At 42.3% G+C, this 25,920-nt stretch overlaps 1 protein-coding gene across 2 annotated transcripts; it reads right to left on the bottom strand.

The window, feature by feature from the left end:
• On the bottom strand, window positions 1-25,920 carry SRSF4 (serine and arginine rich splicing factor 4). 2 transcript variants are annotated; one of them, XM_027109394.1, is made up of 6 exons: window positions 25,434-25,920; window positions 9,764-9,906; window positions 8,758-8,870; window positions 5,598-5,812; window positions 1,740-1,829; window positions 1-1,479 (listed from the first exon to the last, which is right to left on the bottom strand). In XM_027109394.1, exons 1-6 carry the CDS (start codon window positions 25,538-25,540, stop codon window positions 666-668), a joined length of 1,482 nt encoding a protein of 493 aa, XP_026965195.1. In that variant the 5' UTR covers window positions 25,541-25,920; the 3' UTR covers window positions 1-665. The 2 variants fall into 2 exon arrangements, with proteins under 2 accessions (XP_026965195.1, XP_026965196.1); XM_027109395.1 differs by lacking the exons at window positions 8,758-8,870; window positions 9,764-9,906; window positions 25,434-25,920 and adding an exon at window positions 6,680-7,840.

Here is a 25,920-nt window from a genome sequence, read left to right as displayed (position 1 = left end):
TTTTGTCAAGCAAAAATAGTCTTTATTCAAATTTAATGGAAACAGGGGTCACTATACTTTGCAAGACGGGGAAAAATAAAATTAAAAAAAATTCTTTTCTTTTCTTTTTTAATATAAAACAATATAATCACAATACCAGAATATGGAACTCTACAGTTCATTTCCTATGGGTTACTGCAGGTATCAATTTTCCTCGACTGTGCTATTCACAACTTTGTTAAGTCCAAAAATATGAAACCAAAGTGGTAGGAAACTTAAGACTTAGCACTTTCACTAAATGGCATACATCAAAGGGCATCAATTCAAGGGCAAAATGGTTGAACTCACCATACCTACCTATGTCATCATTCCAGCCTTAAAGACATCCAGGTACTGAGCTCCCTGTAGGAAAGGCCAGGCCTCAAAGCCAAGGCATTTTGGATATTCTACTGTGGGCCATGAGTAAAGGGGGTTTTCAAAGAGAAGACTGCTTTCAGTCAAGCAGGAAGGCCTGACGCCGGGAGGCTTTACGGAGAGGAAGCGCTTAGACTTAACAATTGTAGACACACCATTAGGGAGTTAAAAATGTACAGCAGTGACATATGTTCTACTTCAATCACTTGTGCTACGGCTACCAAACATGTACAAAAGACTTCTCGGGTAGTTCCAGCTGTGGTCGTAGCCAGTTAGGACCTCGAGTGGGACCTGGATCTAGACCGGGAGCGCGATCTGGACGCAGACCTGGATCTAGACTTGGACCGGGATCGGGTTTTTGACGCGGACTTTGATCTGGAGCGTGATTCTGACGGGAGGTTTGGTTTTGATTTGGAATTGGACCTCGACCTGGACCGGGTCTCCTGATTGGCGCCAGCATCCTCACTTTCCCCTCGGCCTTCCCTCTGGCCAGACTCAGACTTGGCGTGTTCCCGCTCCTTCGAGCCCGAGCGGGATCGCGATCTGGACTGGGAGCGGTCGGCGTCCTCCTTCTTCTTCTTCTTGCTGCTGCCCGACTTGCTGTCTCGCTTGCCGCCTCGCTTCCTGCTCCTCTCGCTCTTGCTGCGGCTGTGGCTGCGGCTGCGGCTGCGGCTCTCCTCCCTGCTTCTCTTCCTCCCCTTCCTCTTGTCCTTGCTTTTGCTGCGGCTGCGGCTGCGGCTGCCTCCTTTGCTGCGGCTGCGGCTGCGGCTCTTGCGCAGGCTCTTCTCCTGGCTCCGGCTCCTGCTCACGCTGCCCCGCTTCTCCTGCGCGCCCCTCTCCTGACTGCGGCTTCTGCTTTTGCTCTTGCTCTTCTGCCTGCTGGGGCTGCGGCTCTTGGACTTGCCGGTGCTGTCGCTGTTCTGGACCTTCTCCTCGGCCTGGTCCTTGCTCTTGCTGCGGCGCTTGTCGGCGCTGCGGCTGCGGCTGCGGCTCTGGTCCTTGCTGGGGCTCCGGCTCTTGTCCTTCTTGCTGCGGCTGCGGCTCTGGCTGCGGCTGCGGCTCTTGCTCCGGGAACGGGAGCCTGATCTGGGGAGACACGGGGACGGCGAAGCCGCATGTGACTTCGTACTTTCAGGCTGCTCATGAGAAGAACAGACTAAAGCTATGTGTGGAGCTGTGCCCCACAATACAAAGCCCGGCTTGTGCTGGCCAAGGACTGCTTTCTGAACCCCCGAGACTCCAGTCCAGAGCTGGGAATCCTGGGGTGAGGGAAGACTGGGAACACCATTAACACCAGAGTGGGAAGCGGTACACGTGGGCCCTGCATGAATACCAGGAAGACCTACCTGGATCGGGATCTGCTCTTAGAATGACTGCTTTTGCTGCTGCCGCTTCGGCTTCTGCTCTTACGAGAATGTCTGCTTCGAGAGCGAGATCTAGGGGAGAAAGTTTTTTTTGTTTTTAATACCTGCTGACAAAACGCTGGCTGAAAAAAGTCAATTCAGACATCCTTTCTATCAAAAAATATGCATGGCCCTGGCTGTGTCCAGGCACAAAGTTGAAAGAGAACTCTCTCCTGTGCTCTGGGCCCAGAGATCCAGTCACCCGCAAACACTCCGCCTGGATGGCCTGCCTGAAACTCGTAGTGCCTCCATTCCTGAACCCACCGCCCCCCAGACCTGTTCTGTTTGCTGGGTTCCTTCCTTATTCCCACCGCTGCCGCTGTTATTCACCAGTTCGTCACACGAGGAGCCACAGCCACCCTCGACTCCCCTCTCTGCCTCACCCTCTTCTGCACTACTGAATCTCCTCTCAACCTTCTCCAGTTCATCCACCTCGGCTGCCCCCCAGCAAGCCACCACCACTCTCCCTGGTTCCGCAGCAGCCCCCTAACCAGTCTTCCTGCATACACTTTTGCCCTTCACTTATTTATTCAACTGAGACCAGAGAGCTGCTTTAAAAATACAGCTGACTCTTGAACAACATGGGTCTGAACTGCCTGGGGCCACTTACACACAGGGTTTTTTCAACAGATACGCACTACAGTACCTCACGATCTGTGGCTGGCTGAATCCACAGGTGTGGGCACTGCGGATGTGAAGGGCTGGCGCCCCAACCCCGCTTGTTCAAGGGTCCACTGTACCCTCCAAGATTAAAGAGTCTCTAATAAGCCGAGACTGTGGACTCTGTCGTTTCCTTCCAAAAGCAACCCTTGGGGAAAACGATCAATTCCAGGTGCAGGGCAGGAAAGGCAAAGACGGAACCTCTCATCATGATGGAAAGAGACTTTCAAAGATTCCTGGGCACTATCATCTATGAAAGAGCTCTTGCTCAGAATGTTTAATCTGTGTCTCAATCACACCTCTCTAGACCTAACTTCCAGTTTATAGAAGCTCAGGGGATAAAGTACAACAATACAAAGAGGAAACATAAATTCAGAATGTGGGACAGTATTTAAAAAAAAAAAAAGCTAAGAAAAGTAATTGTCATGGGGTGGGGCGGGGGGATGAGGCGGGGGACTGCTTCAGACTGAAGAGACCCAATAACCCCTTGCAATACATGACTGGATGGATCCTGGCCAGGAGAAAACACAGCTCTAAGGACAGCCATGAACAACTGGGGAAATCTGAATACGGCCTGGACACTAGATGACTTCACGGGATCACTGCTAATGTTCTTAGGTTGGAAGACAGAATTGTGCTTATCCGCATTCTTGGAGATACATGCTGAAGTATTTGGGGGTGAAGTGTCACTCTCCACAATCTCCCTTCAAATGCTACGTTTATTTATGTATAGGGCGTGTCTATAAATATACAGAGAGAAAGGCAGAATTTTAGTAACTGTTGAAGCTAGAAGGAGAGCATATGAGTGTTTATGAACTATTCTTTCAACACTTTATGTTTGAAAATGCTGCAATAAAAAATTTGGGGAAATATTTAGTAAAGCACAGTCACAGAAAAATCAAACAAAACCAAAAGACAGAGAAGCCAACCTGAAGGGCTCCCAATGACCAAAGACAGAACAATTTGAGCAAAAACAAATTGACTGCAATGGACCAAACATTAAATATGCAAAGATCCAAGAACTCATTCAAAATAATACTAAACAAGCAACCTCACCACCACCTTTGGGTGTTGCTGGGCACATTCAATATACTGGAAATTGGTAAATAAAGGTATCAATTTTTATTTTCCATTTCTTATAAAAAATTTATTTTAGGGTGGTAGCAAAAGGGTGGAAGAGGGAAATCATCCTTCATAGAACTACAGCCTTTAAATGCACAAAGAACAGAAAACTAGACAGTCAGAATGTTACAACCACAGCTGAATGGCTCGAGGTAACGATTATCAGCAGATGTTAATAATCTACTATTAGGTGGAAGCTGGTGCAGAACTGGATAATGGACGGCTCACACGGATGCATGCTATCATCAAAGTGGGGCATCCAGACACCACACAAGTGCCGCAACAGGAAGTACAAAGCACCTGCTAAAATACTGGCCTTACTCTAAATGTCCGTTAAGACCTAACTATGACTTTATAGGAAACTATGAGGGACAGGATAAAGGGATGTGTTAAACATCACCAGAAGAGCACAATCTGCAAAATCTCAACTATGGAAAAACCTTCAGAACAGAAAACCGTTTCTTCCACAACTAAATGGATGGAAAATAAAAAGAGCGTGAAGGAGGATGCAGCCATGATTAAAAGGAGAATTAAGACACATGTCATCTGATTGCAATGTGCACACCTAGTTGGGATTCTAATATGAACAAACCAACTACAAAAATACATACATATTTGAGGCAATTGGGGAAAGCTGAATACAGATGTGTTGCTGTGGTATGGCCTCATGATTTTATTTAAAAGGTTAGGGCTTCCCTGGTGGCGCAGTGGTTAAGAATCCACCTGCCAATGCAGGGAACACGGGTTCGAGCCCTGGTCTGGGAAGATCCCACATGCCGTGGAGCAACTAAGCTTGTGTACCACAACTGCTGAGCCCGTGCTCTAGAGCCCACGAGCCACAACTACTGAGCCCGCATGCTTCAACTACTGAAGGCCAAGCGCCTAGAGCCCGTGCTCCGCAACAGGAGAAGCCACCGAAATGAGAAGCCCGTGCACTGCAATGAAGAGTAACCCCTGTATGATACAACTAAAGAAAGCCCAGGCACAGCAACGAAGACCCAATGCAGCCAAAAATCAATCAATCAATTTATAAAATAAATAAATTAATTAATTTATAAAATAAAAGGTTAGAGATATCCACTTTATAGGCAGAATGACAGGATGTCTAGATTTGCCTTCAAACAATGAAGCAGGAGGGGGTGATGAAACAAGACTGGCAAAATAAAAGATACTGAAGCTGGATGGGTGATAAGTGTAAGGGGACTCAAGGTTCATATTTTCTCTAATGCTTTATGTATTGTTTTCCATAATAAAGAGTTAAACAACAAAACCTGAAAAGCTTAGACTAATGACTTCCCGCTACTCTTAAACCCTTAAGCTGGCCTGTGGCTCAGCAGGATCTCGCTCTTCTCTGCCTCATCTCAAGCCACGCTCCTCTGCTTCCTCCTTCCCCACGACAGGGCTTTCAAAATACGCTGCTCTCTCTGCTAAAAAGGCACTATCCCCCCTCTCTGCCCACCATGTCCAACTCATCCTTTAGGTCTCAGCTTCTATAACATGTCCTTAGGGAAGCCTCTGCCAGCTCTCTGGACGAGTTGGGCCGCGTACTTTCCCTTGGACATACTTATCACAATGGTAATTATTTGCTCAATGCCCGTCTTCTCCACTAGATTGAGTTTCATGAGGGCACAGAGCATGTGTGTTTTGTTCACAAATGCCTCGCCCATCTGCAGAACAGCCACCAGATAAGACAAAGTCTCCACTCCTGAGTAGCTGGAGTATCTGGGAGAGTAACGAGGGGTGAGTTGTCATGTTCACCCCCAGTAATGGTATGATTTAGGGGACCCAAGAAGAAACGTGAGAGAAGGTCACTGATACCTGCGTCAGAGAAAGGACTTTACTTCTATTTGTACTCATGACAAAAGAGTTCAAGAGTTTTACAAATAAATGTTCAGTTCAAAGTTCTGAGTAACTGGACCAGACGGAACCACGGTACTGAGACTTCAACAGAAGAATGAAAATGGATTATCTATGTGCTCATTAATGAATTTACAGCAAGCGCCAACACATCAGTAGTACCTTGAGTGACTCCGGCTCCTGGAGTAGGACCGGCGTCGTCTAGAACCAGGCTTGTCTTCAACTAATCTGATTTTTCTGCCATTGACTTCAGTTCCATCTAACTTTTCCAAAGCTCTTTTCATATCAGAGTAAGACACAAATTCAATCACCCCTTCATTTTTGCGTCCCTTGTGAGCATCTGCATAGGTCACTTCTCCCGCCTGACGCATATAATCCTGAAGAAAAACAAAACCCCCAATAGGTTAAGACACATTTTGTGAAAATATCTAACATCATCATAATGAAAGTTTTCCCTTTCCTTTAGAAGAAATGCTAGCTTTCCTCAGAATGAAGTTGACTCTTAAGTATTTCCAACTACACACCGACCATTTACTGAGGTTCTCTGAAGTGTTAGGCATTAGGTGGGTAGTAGAGATAATAAATAAATAATTTAACTGTTTCTTTAAATAGTTTTGTTTGAATATAAAATTTTTTAGTTAACTATCATTTCCCAAATTTTATAGTGGCAAGTTCTTTGTTTACAGAAGCTTTAGAAGCTCAAGTTACTACATTTAACTCTGGTCTTTTGCATTTCATCATAAATCCTTATTGAAAACATGTATAGCTGTGGATAAATATCTAAGGTAAAAGGTAAACAAATTCAAAAATGGATTACGAAAGACAAAAAGACAACAGAACAATATTTTCCAGCTCTGGCTTTGAAGTGGAATGACCACCCATGTCCCTTCACTACTGTAAGCCTCTTTCCTCATTCTCTTTGAGGACTTAATATAACCCAATGAGAGAATACAACTAACATGACAGATAAATACTGAAGTGATATATAAATAAGAGAAGATGTGATTAGTGTTTAAAAAGAAAATGAAATCTGGGGTCTTGTGGCCAATTTCCCCATGTTGTTTATATATAATATATACTCAATAATAAACAGCTGTGGAATGAATACATGAATATTCAACAGCAGTTCATTTTTGTTATTGCTTTCCTCTCCCTATTTGCAAAGTTACAAACACTGACTATATGCCATTTGATACTATTCCTCTACTCACTGCATCATAAAATGTTTACATGTCTTAACATACATTACATTCTTCATAATTAGTGTGTCCAATACTTTTTCTGAGGATTTCCCAATTGCTGGGACTTCTGGGTTTTATATATAGTCCTTGGCCATTATTCATAATCTAGCAATGACCGTCTTCATGCAAAAATTTCTTTACTTCAGCTGAATTATTTGCAGGAATGGGCGCTCTGGGAAAAAGGCAGGGAGCCCATATAATTTATCATCCAAACTGGGATACATCTAAGAGTAAAGGAAGATGCTATTAAGTTATGCCACACCTGGGACTGTCCTGGGCAAGTTGAGATATTGCCATACTTCCAAATTAATAATAGCTGCTAACATATTGAGTGTTCACTGGATGATAGGTAGGATTTAATTAACTTAGTCCTATTTACAGCCACATGAGGTAGATACAATCATTATCCCTATTTTACAGGGAAGTGAAATACAAGAGATTTAAGCAAACTGCTCAAGGTTGTTCAGGTAGTAAGTGAAGGAGCTGGGGTCTGAACATAAGCAGCCAGACTTCAGGACCTAAATTCTTAGCACCACCCGCACCGTGGGTAAGACGACCAATTCTCAATGCCACTACTCTATAAATTTCAACTCAACGCCACCACTCAACGCCATGAATTTATACATTTTTAAAAACTAACAATATACCACCTTACATTAGTTTTATTTTTGCATTTCCGTGATTAATAGCTAGCATTTGTGCCTGGAACCATTCTAGGCTTTTTATATAAAAATGCATTCATTTCTCACAATAACTCTGAGTAGAAATGAATATTTCTCCCATTTTATAGTTGAGGAATATGAAGTGCAAGAGGAAAGTAAGTTGCTGGAGTAAAATAACTGATAAGTGGCAGAGCTGGGATTCCATCCAGGCAGGTGAGCTCCAAAGTCCTGCTCTGAAGGCTCCCTTGACTTCCTGGGAAATTGGCTCGACTCCTCTCCTTTGGTGAGAGGGAAACCGCCAAACACACAGAAGTATAAAACCAACTGAGGACGTTGGCTGGGCTCCATTTTAACCCCAAGTTTGAAAGCCTTTCTAGTTTCTACCCATAATGTTCAATCCTAACTCTCAGAATACTGGAGTCATTCCTTCAGAGAGGACAGTCCTGTTGGCAGACACTCAGTAAGGGCCTGCTGTAATACTGACAACCAACACAGTGTACTAGAAAAAATACCAGCATATGTTTTAGTCTCAGCTCTTCTGCTAAGACCAACTCTGCGAATTAACGTTTTCTGGATCTTATCTTTGTTCGCTAAAGACTGTTGAGAGCACATGAAAAAAAGAAAAAAGATTTACTTTGTTATAAAGCAGAAACTAACACACCATTGTAAAGCAATTATACTCCAATAAAGATGTAAAAAAAAAGAAAAAAAAAGATGTAAAAGTGCTTTGATAAGTTACTACTTTTTGCTGAACCTAAACATACTCACTCATTTTGCTAGAGATGACTTGTTTAATGATGGACTAAAAATGAGAAGTGAGATAGGAAACTGAGCAACCTTTCCATTTGCCCTCCTAAGACCATCCAGGTTAAGGCATGCTCAATAAGGTTTTTTCTCTTTTGAGATTAAAAACCAACACCATTTTCAAAAAACGAGCTGTGATCAGTACACTGCATGGCCAGTACACCACTGGACTGTACTTTTTGACATTAAAACTCTTTCAGGACAAATATTCAATGAAAAACAAATCTTAGGAAAGAACATGGGTCAGATAGTCATTTTCACCAATGCGGCTCTACAATGGAAGCTGACACAAACTTGCACTAATACTGCAGGAAACTGCTGGCTGCAGTTTTTTCTTTTATTAGGGAGAAACTACATTGTTACCTCTCTGTAACATTCTCTACAGAGGAAAATTTCACATAACATAGGTTGTCCTTAGCATGCTGGCCCCATAACATACAGTAGCAGTGAGATTCCAGTGTCTTTTGTGTTCCCATGGAAACTTTAATTGGAAAATCTCCAAATGCTTTGGGAAAGTTTTCTCTGTGTGCCTGGGCCTGCATAAAATAACCTCTTTCCTTAACTCAACTTTAACTCCTGCCCAACTGTAACCCAGAAGGTTAACAGGGCCCAAACCTTTAGGTCTTGCCAGCTGCACCGACTTGACAAATTCTCCACAATAAGTCTGTATTCTGTGCGGGTAGGAGGGCCATATTTATCTCGGCCACTTCTTCTATAACCATATCCACCTTTGGAAGGTTCAAATAGATGAGATTACTTCAGTGGAGGAAAAAGAAAAAATGATACAGCACATATTCCCCTTAAATATACCATCTACCCCCACCCCAAAGAGTATATATTTTAACTCTACCCCCACCCTTAATTCTAATCTAGATTTAAAAAGGAGCAATCAGCTAACATGAAAATTTAATTTAATTTACAAAGTTGTAAGTATGTATATTCATTAATATTTATATTTAAAATTAACATGCATAAATTAAAAACTATCAACAATTTAACAATTTAGAAATAACTAACCAAATTACTAAATCAGTTACTGGTGTTACTCACAGTGATTAAAGTTTTTGTGAACATTTTATACGAAAAAAAGATTTTCAGGCACCTATTTCAGTTTAATCTCATCTGTGTCTAACCCTTGGGATCCTCACCACCCAGGTCTAATGGGGAAAGGTTGCGGTCGTCACATGGCTTCCTGTTTTTGGTCAGCCAAGGGCCACAATGGTTCAAAGAGCCACGCATGGAAAGGTAACCCAAGGTCAGCAAATGGAACAGGCAGTCATCTTAGCCTCAAAGGATTCTTTTAATTAAAACATTGAGGTCTTTGTTAAATCTATGTTAAACAATTGCATTACAGAGAAAAAAAACAACAACACAAACACACATCATTAAACATAATTATAAAGTATTAAAACAAGAAATTTATGTCATTAATTTAATTACAATTAAACATTATTAAAGATGTTTATTTGCAATTTTACATTTAAAAAGATACATAAATTTATAAAACAAATGGCTTAAATATCAATACATTTCAATGTAACATTAATTAATTAATTACTTTAAAAATTAACATTTAATAACGGAGGCACGTCACTGATACAAATGCCCTTTAAATGCTTACTGCGTCCAGAACCGTAACTGCCATCTCGTCGCGGGCCGCGGGCATGCTCAACAATTACTCGCTCACCACAAAGGTCTTTGCCATTCAGTTCATAAACAGCATCATCTGCATCTCGCAGATCATCAAACTCCACAAACCCATATCTAGAAGAAAGCAAACAAAATCCTGGTTGGCACCTTTCTGACACCCAGCTTCACTAACATTAAAGAGAAAGCAATGAGGTTCATGCTTAGCAAAGGTTAGGTGGGTTTTGCAAACTACGGACCAGCTTTCTCTTCCCTTAAGCAGAAACCACTCAGCTCTGTGCCCGCAGGCACTGCAAGAGGGCAGGGAGGCTTTTGGCGGCTGACTCCTGTCTTTCTAATAGGAGGCTGGCTAAATACACAGAGGCCACTTCTTCTGCTCCCCAGGTGGCTGGTGGCACCTGCAAAGACCTCCACAGGGATACTTGGTATAAGGTATTAGAATACATAATTCTACAAGATTGAATATTTGCTCTTTCAAGCCACATAAAAACTCATTTTTTTTTTTTAGCTTTAGCCCCAAAGTGGTATCTTAGAGAACAATTAGACCTACATTTAGGCACTGTGTCTTAACTGTTAAATCATGTTTGGAATAACCAACCAGGTTTAAAAAAAAAAAAAAAATCACAGTACCTTGACTCTCCTCAGTGAAAGAAAAAAATTTTTTTAAAGTTCCCATTTCTCTACCTAAACAAATAAGTCACAAGTGCATTAACTATTCTAGAAACTACCAGTGAAAAAAATCTGGAGCTATTCTCTTCCTCATGATATTCCAAATTCACTTCCATGAGGTTTTAGGTAGGCTGGAATTCTCTAAAATCTATAAACAACTGTGCAAACTTCTTTTACACAGTAGTGCTAGGAATTTCCCAGCAAACAGTTTTGGTGGTTTAACATATATCCGAAAGAAAACAACCCCCTACCCCAATCCTATTAATGCCTGCTGAAGAGTACAACTTATAAAACTAAAAAGCAAAATTTGCAAGATATTTATAAGCAAGGTTAAACAAATGCCCTACCAACTGTTATCAAGAAACTTTTAGTTTGCTCTGATGTGGCTGTGAAAAGTCTAGTTTTGTGAGCACTGCCTATACCTAAAAACTAAAACCATCTTAATCATACAAGTTACAAGCAACATCTTTAAACTCTAACAGAGCTATGTATATAGGCAGATACTGACTACCGTTTCCCTCCGGGTTTACACCTACTGGAACTAAAAACAGGTTACAAGACTTGCCAGAAGTTTATCCAGCCTGACCAAAATTATTCCAGTTTCTTTAGCATGTAATGCTGTACTCAGCAACATGTTAAGTGAGAGAACTCAGAATTGAGGAATTCCTCCTTTACTAAAGATTAAAGAGTTTCTATCAAACAAGAGTCTCTCAAGGTGACAATGTACAGCTAAAAACTTTGGAGGGTTCTTTTATGCTGAAATGTCTATGAGTGGCATTCAAACTTTAAGAGGCACTGAATCTCAACTCCATTAAAGAAAAGTAACACAGAAACACCCAGTGTTTAATGGGAAATGTTCTGCAATAACACAATTCAGAAGACACCTGGCTCAACTTATGGGTTATGAAATCTTTAAAACATGGTTTCACACTTCCATAAGCTGGAACTGCCGAGCAGCGTAATAAGAATGATTCTGACCATGACTGTCATATTTGGCAAAGTAAAGCCTCTCCAAATCAATACCTTCCTATGTTAAAAAGTGCTTTATGATCATTAAAAATCTTTAATAGATTAAAATATATTGCAGCTACTTTTTTCTTTCCTAAATAGAGTGAGTCATCAGGAAAGCTATACTATCATTTTTAGAGACAAAATAAATAAAAAAGAGCTAATAAAAAAATCAAATCTAACTACTTTCTGCTTTGGTTTATTCCTAAATAGATCATAAAATACCTCCTGCCCCCAAGAGTACCTTCCTTAATTTAGCTGTCAAGATTGGTTACAGGTCTGCTTTGTCCACCTGCCCAGATGCCAAGTATAGAGGGATGAGAGAAAACATCCAACACGGGCATGATAAAATGGCCTCCATGCCCCTCTAAGAGTTCACACTGGCTTGGCACCATTCAATGCCCCTAACTCATCTGATGTGATGTCATAAGGACAACGCTGACTCCCGAGGATTAAATAAAGAAGTCACAGAACACCCCGTTTTCTTCAACAAGCAAGTTACTTAGCCACATTTTGGGGATATCCTAGTAACTTATTAAAACAGCTGACTTAAGATCAAATTTATTTCACAGAAAAATCTTGGCTACTACTCTGTGAAAAGCCACAAAATCTATTTGGAACATTTTAGTGTCAAAGTCCAGTCCAAGGATTAAATCAGGAACCTGACTGTCACTTCTCTCTGTCACTGACATGCTGGGTGGGCCTGGAATACTAAACCAAATATACTCCTGCACCATAAACCATACCTGATAATATTCCTGTTCTGAGAGCAAAGTAAAGACCAGATCAGTGTGTGGTTGTTTCTACCACATCACTGTTTATTTAGATCAGTTTTACTGCAAGAGTCACTTCACTCGGTAAGTAACTGGAGTAATTGGTAAGTAAGTGGAGTGAATGGGTTCCCCAATTAAGGCAGGAAGACTAGATAGCAACAATAAAATGGTACTTAATATTTATTAAGTAATCTCTATGTACTAAACAATGTTATCTTATTTAATAATCACAATACCCAAGAGCCAGGTACTGTTATCTGTTTTACAGATGAGGAAACTGAGGCACATCGCATTAAACAATGTGCATAATAAAACAGCAAAGCTGACATTCAAAGCCTGTGGCATGACTCCAGAACTCTACCTAAGACTGGAGCAGCAGGAACTGGCCTGGGTTCTAGTCCTGGTTCTGCAATAAACCAACTCTGAAAAGCACATTTAAATCATTTTATTTCTCTGGATCCTAGTTTATCCGTGAAATGAGGGAGCTATACTACGTATCTCTGAGGTTTCTCCTAACATCAAAAGTATGACAGTTAAAATGAAAATTAGTCTTCCTCTGGCTTAACAATGGGATGAAATTTTAGTTTTATTTAAATAGTTTAACTGTCTCTGAATTAAATTCTAGTGCCTTTAAGAAAGCAAAGCTCTTCCTGGTAACATGGGAGAATCTTTCTAAATCGATCTTAACATCCCTTTGTGCTTTAATCTCCTCTCCCAAAAAGTACTCTCCTTTTGAATCATTTGTCAAAGGAGGGATATAAAATACACGCATTCATGTGTGCACACACTATGTGTCGGCATGTGTGTATTTACGTAGACATATCTCTGGTGTGACCTGTAGATAAGCCTTACAAACATAACCCAGCAGATAAATCTCTCAATTCTAGCTGCAGACACCCCTCCTCTTCTCTATTAAAAACAACCATCTTTCAGTAATTCTAGTATGAGAATGAAGAAGATGAAGGAATTCAGGAGAATGAATCTATGACAAATTAATAAATCCCTCTAAGGTAGGGACTGATAAAAACCAAACCAAACCAAAACCCCACCAATATGCCTCCTCTGGCTTGACTCCCAGATGTTGTATCTTTCGACCTTTCTCTCTACACCTATGTGAAAGAACAAAAAGCATGGCCTAACTATTAAATGTAAATTTTTTCAATTAAAAGAAAAACTCCTTTCTTCAATGTTTCTCTGCTATTGCCTTTTCCCACTCTTTTCCTCTAGATCACATTTAATCCCAACAAAAATTTAGTCAAAAAATGATGGCCGAGGAATTACTGCCATTTTCTAAGAAAAGTGGGCACCATGATTCTTACCAACTATAGATAGGTATTCTGGATACCACAAACAAAAGCCACGTTGAATTACGTGGGCTGTTCTAAACTTTAGTCCATTCTTATACCACTGCCAATGTGCTGGTCTTCCTCATTCAACAGTCTGATGTACTACTGCTCAGACTATCAGTCAGAACTCTGAAATTCTAGAACTGGAATGACATGTTTTTAAAACTAAAGTACTCCAAGACTTCAATTTTCAAAATGTTAATCACACTTTTTCACCCAAGAAAAATTACCACCTGAGGTTGTGTTGTTGCTGAATAGTCTTCCCCTGATCTAATAACCTACACCAATGCTCCCAAATACCACGCTGTATGTCCCACTAAAGAGGCTGGGGAGTCTATCTCACCCCTCCAGAAATGGCTTAGGGCCATCTCCGTCTTCCAAACATCTTCACTGAACAGGGCATGACTAAGGGGGTGCGCACCACCAGCTGACTGACGGGGCGTGGGGACGAGGAGCAAGGGAAAGCAAGCCTCCATGCGTGTGCCTGCTGTCACCCGCCAGTACTGCTTACCGCCGGGGCACGCCTTGGATGTTCTCTCTATAAGAAAAATTTGCCCCTTTCCACGGTGGATCTCTGCTCACCTTTGTCCTAAAACTGTGCCACATGCTTTTCTTTGTATGTGGACATGACAGTCCTCAGCCAACCATCAGCAGGATGTGAGTTTTGTTTTCCCAATGTGGTGAGCCATTCCCACATTCACTCATTTTCCTTGCAAGAACCGAACCTCTCCATGGCTGGTCAGGATTAGGGATGTTGCTGTAGCCAAGGAAAAATTTTCATCTGTTGAAGTTAACCCATGGGGTGGCTTGAACCCTGAAACTAGGGTCAACAGCAATGTACTTTAAGGGCAGAGCCCTTAAATCTACCCTGAAAGAAACGGCATTCAGTGAACAGGAATCAAACAGCTCTCTTTCAAAGCACTCAGTGTTGATCCTAGGCTTCAGCCAGCTTGTGTTATGAGGTGAAAAAAGTTAGGGCACACTAACAGGATAGTAATAAAAAACGGAAGTTCTCGCTCTCTGCATAAAGTGCTTGGTAAACTGCAGAAAGACACTTCTGCAACCAACTCTCTAGTGCTCAGGTGAGGCCAACTCAGAGAAAGCTTGTGAGTGACAACCATGTAAGTGCCCCCAATTCCAAAGGTCTGCAAAATTCCAGGGAAGCAGTGGTCAGGCCCTCAAAGTAGAATTAACCAATGTCACATTCACTGCTCTGAGTCACGGATTATGGTTGCAATTTGACTATCCCAGTAACCGAGGGTTGTTTATAACCCACCACTAGGAGCTCCTACCACACGAAGTGGGTTCCTGAGATCCTTTTTATCCTGAGACAGGAAGGAGGCTGCTCTGGGCATTCCGGCCTCCCTCTCTTTAGCCTCAGGAGGGAGGGCCATCACGGCCACCCGTGGAAGGTGGATGACTTACCCGTGCTCACTGAGTGGCAGAGCTGGGGTGCGGCTTCAGGGCTCACCAGTACCCAGTCTGGGGCTCTTTTCGCGTCGGCAAACTGGCAGTTCCCGCACACCAAGGGCTCTCTGCTTAGAGCTAGTGTGGACTCCTGGTCTGCAAACGTTGGCCACAGCTCAGTCTGCACTTGATCTTTCCCCACCTTCAAAGAAGAAAACCTACCTCATGATTCCTCTCTTCTCGGTCCCCTGACCACCTGATTCACTCCTACAAACACTGTCATTGCCTTTGGCTGTTCTTCTCTGGTTGCCCACTTAGTGCACTGCCTAGTTTTACAGTGTGCTCTTTCTGCTGGGCCCCCAGGGCGGTCTCTTCCTGTGTGATCACCTTCCTTCGTTCAAGAATATGGCTATTTTTACTTAGTCAACTTGTCTCTTTAAATGTAGTGGGGAAAGTCAGCTGCTTTATCATTCTTTTGCTCAGAGGTCTATACTGACTCCTAAAGATCTTTGTTGATGCCATTCTCTAAACCTGGAATTCCTTGATTACGCAAGGTGAATCACAGCAACCATCTTCCATAGACTTGAGAATTCTCTTTCATGAAGTCTCAGAAGCTTGCGGGACTCTAAGCATTTTAGCACTGTCTTTAGCATTAGCACTTCTATTCAATTTTATGTTTTACATGATAATGTTTTGGTGACCTTTCAAGCCTTGTTCTTTTTCGTTTGTGCTTATCCTCTCATTTGATTATGAGCTCTTTAATATTAACAAAGGCTAATATTTAGAACAGTGCCTGGCACACAGTAAATAATTCATCTATAATATTTCATTCGTTCCTCATATCATATGCGAAGAATGCACTACTACTACTACTATTACTCCCATTTTACAATGAGAAAAATGAGACTGGGAGAGGCTAAGCAACTGGCTTGTAGTCAAGGCGCTCCTAAGCGGTATAGCTGGATTAGAACCCAGGTCCATCTGACTCCAAAACCCAAGCTCTTAACCACAAGGTCACAGTGCCTTTGTAAAGGCAGCTGTTTCTTTTCTCCCACAGTCCTGAGCACAATCCTTTGAAATTCAACAAATGCTGCTGCTTGACTTGATAATCTAACCTTAGATAAGCCAGGCTGTATTAACGTTTTTTGATACAGCTGGGTCAATTCTCCAGAGGAAAAAAGAAATTGATCTTGGGGCAGGTGAAGCACCCCTAAGCTTGGAGTATGTGACAACCAGGTTACTTTCACTCGTCTTTTGGTTCCCATTAGCCAGTGTCAGCCATCTGGTCCTTCCGAAAACATGTGTGGGTTCAGAACATAACAGACTAGAAGAATAGAGGAAAAATAAGATTATTCTGTGCAATCCCCATTCTGGAGGCCCCATATTAACCCCTGGAATCTGTCTTTGGTTTTAAGGCTCAGCAAAAATTAGACCAGCATAGAGATGATGGAAGGTTTGGCCTAGAGGTGGTAGATGTGAATGGATATTGACAGTATTATGTATTTAAGAATGCATTTAATTAGTTTTGTAAGGAATGGTGACCGGGACCAAAAAATATAAGCATGAATGGTGTGGGAAAAAAATGGATGAGAAATCAAAGAATGCTATAAAGTTTACAGACTTCCAATTATACAAAGATTATGGCAGCAACCAGAAAAGTACTTTGCAGATGACAGCCATCTATGATCTGATTTAACTCCAAACCACTATTAACATGACTACTCTAGCCCACCAGGACTCTTTCCCTTTTCAAAATCCTTTATAATAATGTTCACAACTCTGAGATTTACTGATAATCTCATAGATGAAAAAATGAACGCTTACAGCAGTTAAGTAAAGGCTACCCAACACCTGGGATTCTTCAACCCTAGGTCCTAACCTAAAATCAACACTCCATCACCATGTTCTACTATCTCCACACCAGTGGAAAGAAGTGGTCCATAGAGCAAACAGTTTAAGAAACACAAGCTTTAGCACAGAAAATCAGTTACATCAAATTATATGCTGTGGAAGACAAGTGCCCACATGAATATTAGCATCTTATGAGAAATATTAAATGGCAAGAAATACCATTTCTGCACCTGATGTGTACTAATTAATAAGTTGTGAACATCCTCTAAGCTAATAGTGGAACCAAACCTGTATGTCAGTTATCAAAATTTTAACACCAGTCTAGGAAAATAGAGAAAGATAACAAATCATTAAGAAAATACCAGCCCATCTCTGAAGGAATATTCACATACTGGAGTGAGGAAAAGAGAACAGAAACAATCATTATTCTAAAAACTAAGTGATGATACAAAATTCCTTCAGAAAGCAGGAGGAAGAGAGGAATCTGTACCCAATTTCAAATCTAGTCTTACTTTGTAACTGGTCTATGGGCCTATTTGCCATTTTGTTTCAACTATCCAAAAGCCTTTCAAAAATGAACTAAGCAAATTCACTTTTACTAGGCTGCTACCATATTTCTACCCTATAAAATGGGACTACCCGCAGGAAGCAACATACTTGCCAATAGTTTGTGGATCAAACTATGACAACCATAACCCCTCTGTCATAATGAAGTGTTTCACTGTGACCTTTTAAAGTCAACAGGGCTGCTTTCCTTAAAGGGGAGCAAACATAATCATACCCGTGTACATTTCAATTTTCTGACACTTATCCACACTAAGGGTAAATGAAATTAACAGGTCTCACAAGAAGAGAGATCAACTATTCCCTGATGACACACTAAAGCTCAGGAAGCCTCAATCACAAATTAAAAACAATTTAAAAACTCAAGAGATGAAAGTCATCTTGCTAATTTAGAATAAAACTCCTAGAACGTAAGATAGAATCACTGTTACTTGTAGTTAATGAAGTAAAGGTGTACACTCAGCAGACAACACTACCTGATTCCACACCAAAGCTACAAACAAAACCAGTTTGTACTTACCTCTAAAACCACACTATAGGCAGGGTAACAGGTGTTAAAGCCTCTTAGAAATTATGCCTCTTGGGACCATCTTGGCTGTTTCCATGTCCCTCATAACCACCCCACAGTCCCTGTTTCTTTTTCTTTTTGGTTAAAGATGCCACTCCCCATGCTATTTCTTGGGGATGCCCTTCCCTTGAAAATCAGTCATTTAATTCACTTTATATTTTAATGGATGTTTCAAATTCCTTAAATTAATGGATCAATAGCTTCATTTCATCCACATGAAATAACTTTTCTCAAAGTCAGTTCATCTGGTCTGTGGTTCCTGACCCCTCACCCAAGCCTCCTGCTCACCTCTTTCACTCCTGACGGCTGAATTCAAACCTCCCTCCTCCAGTTTCCCCCTCTCTAGGCCTTGGAGGTCTGTGTTCATGGAGGTCCCCATCTGGCACCCAGGAACAAGACATGGTTGGGGCCCTGGCGGAGGGCCCTTTAAGTGGCTCTTCAGGCATCATGTGCAGTTCCAGGACCTCTAGACTTTCATCTCAACACACAGGAAAGGTCATGTAGGGCATTTCCTCAAAATACAGGTGTGCAAATGCAGGGCACAATCCATCCCTCACCTTCAGGATACTCCAAGACCACACAGCCCTAGCTATGACAACAGGACAGAGACTGTTCACTGCATTTACTTGCATAGATCCTACCCTGGTCAGCCATCACAAAGCTGATACCACCCTTCAGCTCTGCAAAGAGTAGCCTGAGGAGAATCAGTAGCGGTCTCTGTCTGGGGCCAACGTCATAAAAAAAATAGCACCTGCCTCACTTTTGGCAGTAACTTGGCAGCTTGTTGGAGCCTCTGCAGAGAGACTAAGGACTTCAGGCTGTGGAACCTGAACTACCTTCTCACCCTTGGAGGCAAGCCCCAAAGGATAGGAATGAATCGTCTGGAAGGAAACAGCACGAGAGCAACTTTGGCTGACACCACCCATGCTCTATCTGGTATGTGAATAAGAAAGATCTTCAGTTTCCGGAGTTGTCAATAACTCATTTTGTAACCTTGGCCCTGTCATTTAATCCCCCGTGCCTCAGTTTCCCCGTCAGTACAAACTAGAGACAACACTTATTTTAAAATTTCAGTGTTAGCTTACAAACTTATAAATATCACCCCCAATAGTATTCTCTCAGATGCTTGGAGCACCTTTCTTCCGAGGATCTCAAAATACAATTTGCGGGCTTCTCTGGTGGCGCAGTGGTTGAGAGTCCACCTGCCGATGCAGGGGACACGGGTTCGCGCCCCGGTCCGGGAAGATCCCACATGCCGCGGAGCGGCTGGGTCCGTGAGCCATGGCTGCTGAGCCTGCACGTCCGGAGCCTGTGCTCCGCAACAGGAGAGGCCACAGCAGTGAGAGGCCTGTGTACCGCAAAAACAACAACAACAAAAAAACAACAACAAAAAACCAATTTGCTGTTTTGGTTACTTCGATGTATCCAAAAATACCGTAAACCCAAACCACATTTTATCTAGTCTACATCCTGTGCCTACCTTTTAAGAAGGGAAAAATACTTCACATGGCCCTTTTATTCATGATACATCAATAAGGAAGGGAGGAGCAAGCTATTAAACTGAGGAATAGGGATTTTAAATGACATGGCCAAGTAATTACAGACGATGTTTATTCTTATCACAAACTGACTGGGAAACCAGGAACAAGGAGTGGAAGTCTCAAGCCAGGGCAGTTTAAGGTGGTAACATTTGGTCAAACCGCAGCACGGTATGGTTTCTTGGCAATGACTTTTCAAAATGACAGAAATTTAAAAATTACCCATGGCTTAAGAAAAAAAGTAACATACCTAATATATTTTGGGGGCGAGGTATGTTGACCTCAGCAAGAGACTTCAGTACAAAAACAACTTGGTCACATTTGTAAGTTACATTCGCTACTATGAATAAAACAATGACAGAATGCTACTTAATCCACAGCCCTGTTTCTCATGATTTCTTATTTGTTTAAGAAAAAGCTCTTGGTTAAAACACCTGAAACCATTTCACCTGTTAAATTAGCAAAGACTCTAAACAGTACGGCCGGCTCAGTAGTGGCGAGGCTGCCATGATGGGCGTGCTCACGCACTGCTGGTGTAAGTGTAACTGGCACAGCTCTGCAGGACATTTGGCTACATGCATCAAGAGCTTTCAAAGTGTTCACTCCTACTGTGACACATGAGTTTTACTTCATAGAATCCGTCCTAAGGAATGACTAAAATGCAAAGTTTTTTGCACGTGATATCCATCACAAGGTTATACAGAACAGCAAGAATTAAGAGACAGCCTAGGAGGAATGGTTGGGTAAATCATGATATAGCCATACAATGGATTTTATGCAGCCCTAAATGATGTTTATGAGAAAGATTTTAATGTAACAGAAAAAATATATGAGAAAAATTAAGCAGAAAAAGTGGGACATAAAATTGCACATAAGACCTTGTCTATGTTAAAAGGATTCTTAATGATACCTCTTTTCTACTTTCTGCTGTTGGTATTGTCTAAATTATCTACAATGCACCTGTATTTATTTTCTAATCAGTCAAAGTTATTTTCTAAAAAAAGTGCTTGAACCTGTTATGCTTGGTAGGCTAAACAGATAAGGCTTAAAGGCTGCAAGACAACTTCCTAATATATATTTTTAGACATTCTAATTAAAAAGTCATAATATTAAAAAATTATGATCAAGAGTAGTTGAGAATTCAGAAAAACAGGAACTCTTAAATACGGCAGGTGAAAATATAAACAAATACCACGGAAACCAAAAGGTAGCAAAAGTTAAAAATGTGTACACTCAGCTCTCCATATCCTGGGTTGGCTGAACCCGTGGGTGTGGAGGGACGACTATGGGAGTTGGGCATCCGTAGACTTGGGTATCTGCAGTGGGTCCTGGAACCAATCCTGTGATTATACTGAGGGACAGCTATATACACTCTGACTCCAAAGTCCATTTTCGGGAATCTGCCCTAAGATTTACATAAAGGATATTTGCCACAGCGTTATATACGTGTAAAATAGTGGAAAACCAAAGACAACCGCAATGTCTTGCAACATGGTTTTGCTTATGTACATTAAATAGTATTTATATGTGGGAATACTATGTAGCCCTTAAGAATTAGGTTGTGGGAGAACACTTAACGACAAAAGGATCAGGCTGTTAGGTAGAAGCTGGTTACAAAACAGAACGTACAGTACGAATCCAATGTGAAAAAGGGAGGCGGGGAGGCTTAAGAAGTGCATACACCTGTGTGCGGAAAAAGACAAAGTCTCAAAGTGCAGATACTGTCATCTTTCATTTTTTGTCCTCTATATTTAAAAAAATGTACAATAAATATGTAAAATGTTTATAATCAGAAATAAATACATACTATTTTGAAATGTTACACAGATTAAGTATGGGCTTTTTTCCTTTTTTTTTTTTGGCCACACCATGCAGCTTGCAGGATCTTAGTTCCCTGACCCGGGATTGAACCCAGGTCCTCAGCAGTGAAAGCACAGAGTCCTAATCACTGGACTGTCAGGGAGTTCCCAAGAATGGGTTTTTAATACTAAACTACCAGTTCAATTAACCAGAAACCAATAACCTGGAACATCAATTATATTTTCCTTATTGCCTCTTTAAAAGACAAGAAGAAAAACAAGCTCTCATCAAGGATTCAGTCAAAAGAGAAAATCTCTTTGTAGGTTCTGGGGTTGGCAGAGATTCATCCCAGTATCTCAGGCCTAACAGTGCCCTACAGTGCTCAGGGACAAAAAGAACAACGACTTGACTCACTGAAAGCCATAACATATTTAAAATATTAACTAAGGGGTATCTTCTACTTGAAGGAATTTAAAACAGAGGGTGAAAACAAAAAACTTCTTGGTAATACTTAGATATCATGAAAATCCAACTACACAGACCAGGACATCCCTGAAAATTCTGGCTGTTCACAACTTCACTGTCTGTAATATGAAACAAAGGTTCTGAAATTTATAGCCAAGTTTCCCTGGAGAGCTTTAATTCACACATTTAACCAACTAAAACAAAAAACCAAAACCCCCCCAAACCCTCAATGGTTTGGGGGTTTACCTGTCCAGCTACTAGGCGAAAATAATCTTAGGATGTGATATGTTTCATTCATTGACTAAAATATGGCAAAATTAAAATATAAAGATCTGAGACCAAAACCACAATATTTTGTGGCAAAATTACTGTACTTAAAATAAAATCTACATTTTACATGAAAAAAGTGATTTACTAATAAAAAAGAAAGCTCACAGAATTCACAAATAATCAAAGACAGCAAAAGTTACCACAGAGTTGGAAGGCTGTAAACAGCTGCTAATAACGTTGCTTCCTTGACCCCTGGCCCACTGCGGCTCTTGCTGGCGTTAGTGTGGCACATACAAATGGAGGAGACCAGAGGGGATCTGGAGTGGCCTATGTTGTGGTGGGAGATTTATGTCATGTTCGTGGTCCCAAACTAAACCATCCTTCCAGGAGTTCTCTAAAACTAAAGCAATCTAGATTAGGGTTACCTGGTACAATAAAAGCAGGCAATACACTACTGCATACATCTCCCTTCTCCTAATCCCAAGAGGGTCCATAAAATGTTCTCCTGGATACTAAATCTCCTTTGGAGAGCTCATCTGCTGCCTCATTTGGTCAACTTTCTATTATACCACTGCTTTATGCCTAATTAATTAATTCAGAACTTTACCTACAACCCTTCAGCTCAATATAGCTACTGTCTACTGATAAATCTCACTTCTACAAATTTGAACTCTTCAGCAATTCTTCAAAGCCCTAACCATCCAAAATCTTTTGAGTTTCAGTTACTAATAATCACAATGCAGATATGTTAAAAAGGCTTCTCAAGGGGCTCTACTATCCTTCCTATGTTTCCAGGACTATAAGCTTACACATGTTGCTAAATTATGCCATCCTTTCAAACTCCTCTGTGCTAAATGCCATCTAATCTAGTCAATTGCTTGAAATACATCTATATACCATTGGTCCTTTGTTCAGAAGTCATTTTCCTCTGCAATGATTCCTGAATGCTACCAGGAGGTGCACCTGTTTGGTGACTGTCACACCTGCCTTCAAATCCCTAAAATGACTCCCCATTCTTCATTCCCTTGACTTTCAATCACAGATTTCATGCATACCATGGTTTAGCAGCACAACTGTAAAAATGAATAGTTCCCCAAGAGACCCACGTATTTAGGGTCCTGCAAGGATCGATCGATTCTTCCTCTTAGATCACCATTTCTCAGGCTGCTCAATTATTCCCTCCAGAGCATTTGAACTACTATCCATGATTTTGAATGTCTAGTGTAAAATCTTACAGTTGTTTCTGATTTATGTTGTTAAACTTCTAGATCATTCATGAGACTCAATCCAAGCTAGACTGTTTATTATATCTCAAAATTCTTCCTTATTCTACCATCACCAGTTATGACATACACTATTCCCAGACACTTCAAGCCCCAGTCAATCCACACTTCAAAGCCTATTTCAGACAAACCATTCCAAGTTTCACTTTGTGAGTTTAAATTGAGAGCAAGCATTGCTTAACTCAAAGTGTATGTTATAACCACAAGCACTTAATTCACTCAAGGGCAGAACTGGTTTTCTGCCTCCTCCCTTCATTTAGCACAGTAGAGGTATCTTGTCGGTTATCAACATATTTGTTCCATTAATTAGCTTTCCTATTAACATCAACATCATTTCCTGCTCACTATCACTTGAGTAACCTTAGAGAACAGACCTCACCAAATACGCTTCGTGTTACTAAACACTTAAGCTAAGATGTCTCCTTATGATCAAGGTCAAATCCCTTTGATTATAGCTACCATTTACAGCTATGAGCCAAATGCTTTACAACTATTATCTCTAATCTTCCTTTTCCTGGTGGATGAGGAAACTCAGAATCAGAGAAGTAACTTGCCCATAGGTAGTAAGTGGTGAAGCTACAATTTGACCCAGGCCTGTTTGCTTTCAAAACCCATGCTTTCCCCACAAAATTTACTGTCAACTTAATTGGGCTCTGAAGAAAACTGGGAGTTTGAACTTGATTGTTCAGACATATGATATGTATCACAAGAACAACCCCTTGCCCACTTTATCTAGTATGTTTAAGAACTGAAAGCTCTATTGAACAAAATGAGTAACTTCCTAAACCTTCTACTCTAAAAGAAATCAGCATTCATAATAAACACTTGACGGAGGACATTTTCCTTAGTAAGAAGGTGATCCTTCCTAACAATCAATTTGAAATGACATGTTAAAATTTTAAACTCAGCCAACAGTTTGAGTACATTGTAGCTTCCAATTTTTCTCAAATGCTCAACTTAGGTATCTTTTATAACTTCTCAAGTGTTAGTTGCTAGTATTACATTGGGGAGTAAACTCTAGCTGTATCAGACCTGTTGCAAAGTAGATCTTAAAAAAAAAAAAGAAAGCCAAGAGTTCTTCTAACAGCCAAGGTTTAGTACCCTAAAATGCTTCCCCACTCCTTTTATTTTTTTATATCTATGTCTTTGAAGTCCTACCTAACATTTCCCGGTTCTCACAGTTTTCCCCGTAGAATATCTTCTCCAGGGCTGACTCCTCATGCTTCCCCTGAAACTTGTAGCCCCTGCGGGCCCTGCTCTACCAAAGTAGATTAGGAATACAAGTAACAGACCATACCCGGGTGGGTAGTAAGTTAGCAATTTCCTAAACTGTAGGTCTCCGTCTACATCAACTAGTTGACTAGTCACGGTGGCCACTATTCTCTAACAAATTCTACAACGACAAAACAATTTTTTGGCAAGTTGGAGAACGGAAACCCCAGCATGGAAACTCTGTACGCAGTCTTGAAGATAGCAGGCTAAGACTTTAATTTACCCTTGTAGAGGGAACGGTGAAGGCTTTCAGCACCGCAAGCCGATACTTTCGAAACCGTCTCTAGACTACTCAAACTAGAGTCTCCCGCCCAAAAAAGTGTAGCACATGGCAAGTCTAAAAAGGGCGTCCCTTCAGAGCTCCAGTCCCCGGGAGAGATGCGTTGTGACCATCTGATCCATTAGACTGGGGAAGAGGTGAAAAGGGAGGAGGAAATCTGTTTCCAGCAGCCCTCAGAGCGGGAAAGGTCGGTCTCTACTGAAGATGAACCAGGCTCCGGCTCCAGCGCCTGGGAAGGAAAAACCCAGGCCTCCCCGGAGCCCTGGAGCTGTGCCCTCCCTCCCAGCGCCCCAATCCCACTCAGGTTTTCCTTCTTCCCGTCCCACTCAGAGCCTCACCATCGCTCCCATTATCCCTCCACCACCCCCACCCGCGCAGGCGCAGTAGGAACTGGGGCCTACCCGCGCCCCCGAGGCGCCGCGACTATGGCGGAGCCGGAGCAGGCCGGCAGCTCCGCGCGGGGTAGGCGTCCCACTCCCGTCTCCGCGGCCTCCCCGCCACCGCCGGGGCCCCGTCCCCACCCGGCAGGCCCCTCTTCCGTCCTCCTCACCCGTTCTTCAGATCCACCTCCAGGATCTTCCCGTAGCCCTTAAAGAAGCGCTCCACATCGCGCTCCCGGGCCTGGTAACTCAGGCGGCCGATGTACACCCGTGGCATCCCGGCAACAGCTTCGGCGGCGGCGGCTTGGCCTGGCCCCAGCCCCCCTAGGCGGCGGCCGGCGAAGCGAAAGCGCGGCGACGGCGGCGGCGGCAACGGGCGGGCGGCGGGACGGACGCAGCCGAACCCGGCGACGTACGCGAGCACGCAGCTCGCGAGCACGCGCCTCCAGCCTCCCCCGCCCTTCCCGCAAGAGGAGGGTAACGGAAGGGAGCGCGCGTTCGCTTCCCGCCCGGCCGGGGCTTGCCGGAGGGCGCGCCGGCGCGGGGCGGGGCCAGGTGATCGACAGGCGGCGCAGGCGGTGCGGGGGCCTTCAGTCTCCGGGCACGTTCTCTCGCGAGCTTGGCGCGCAGCGCCTGCGTCGCCTTCCGTAGCCCGTT

Source organism: Aethalodelphis obliquidens, unplaced genomic scaffold (assembly GCF_003676395.1).
Source record: "Aethalodelphis obliquidens isolate GAN/ISIS:26980383/991018 unplaced genomic scaffold, ASM367639v1 scaffold9, whole genome shotgun sequence".
Lineage (NCBI taxonomy): Eukaryota > Metazoa > Chordata > Mammalia > Artiodactyla > Delphinidae > Aethalodelphis > Aethalodelphis obliquidens.
Note: the sequence above shows the minus strand (reverse complement) of the source record. Positions and strands in the feature narration are given on the sequence as shown.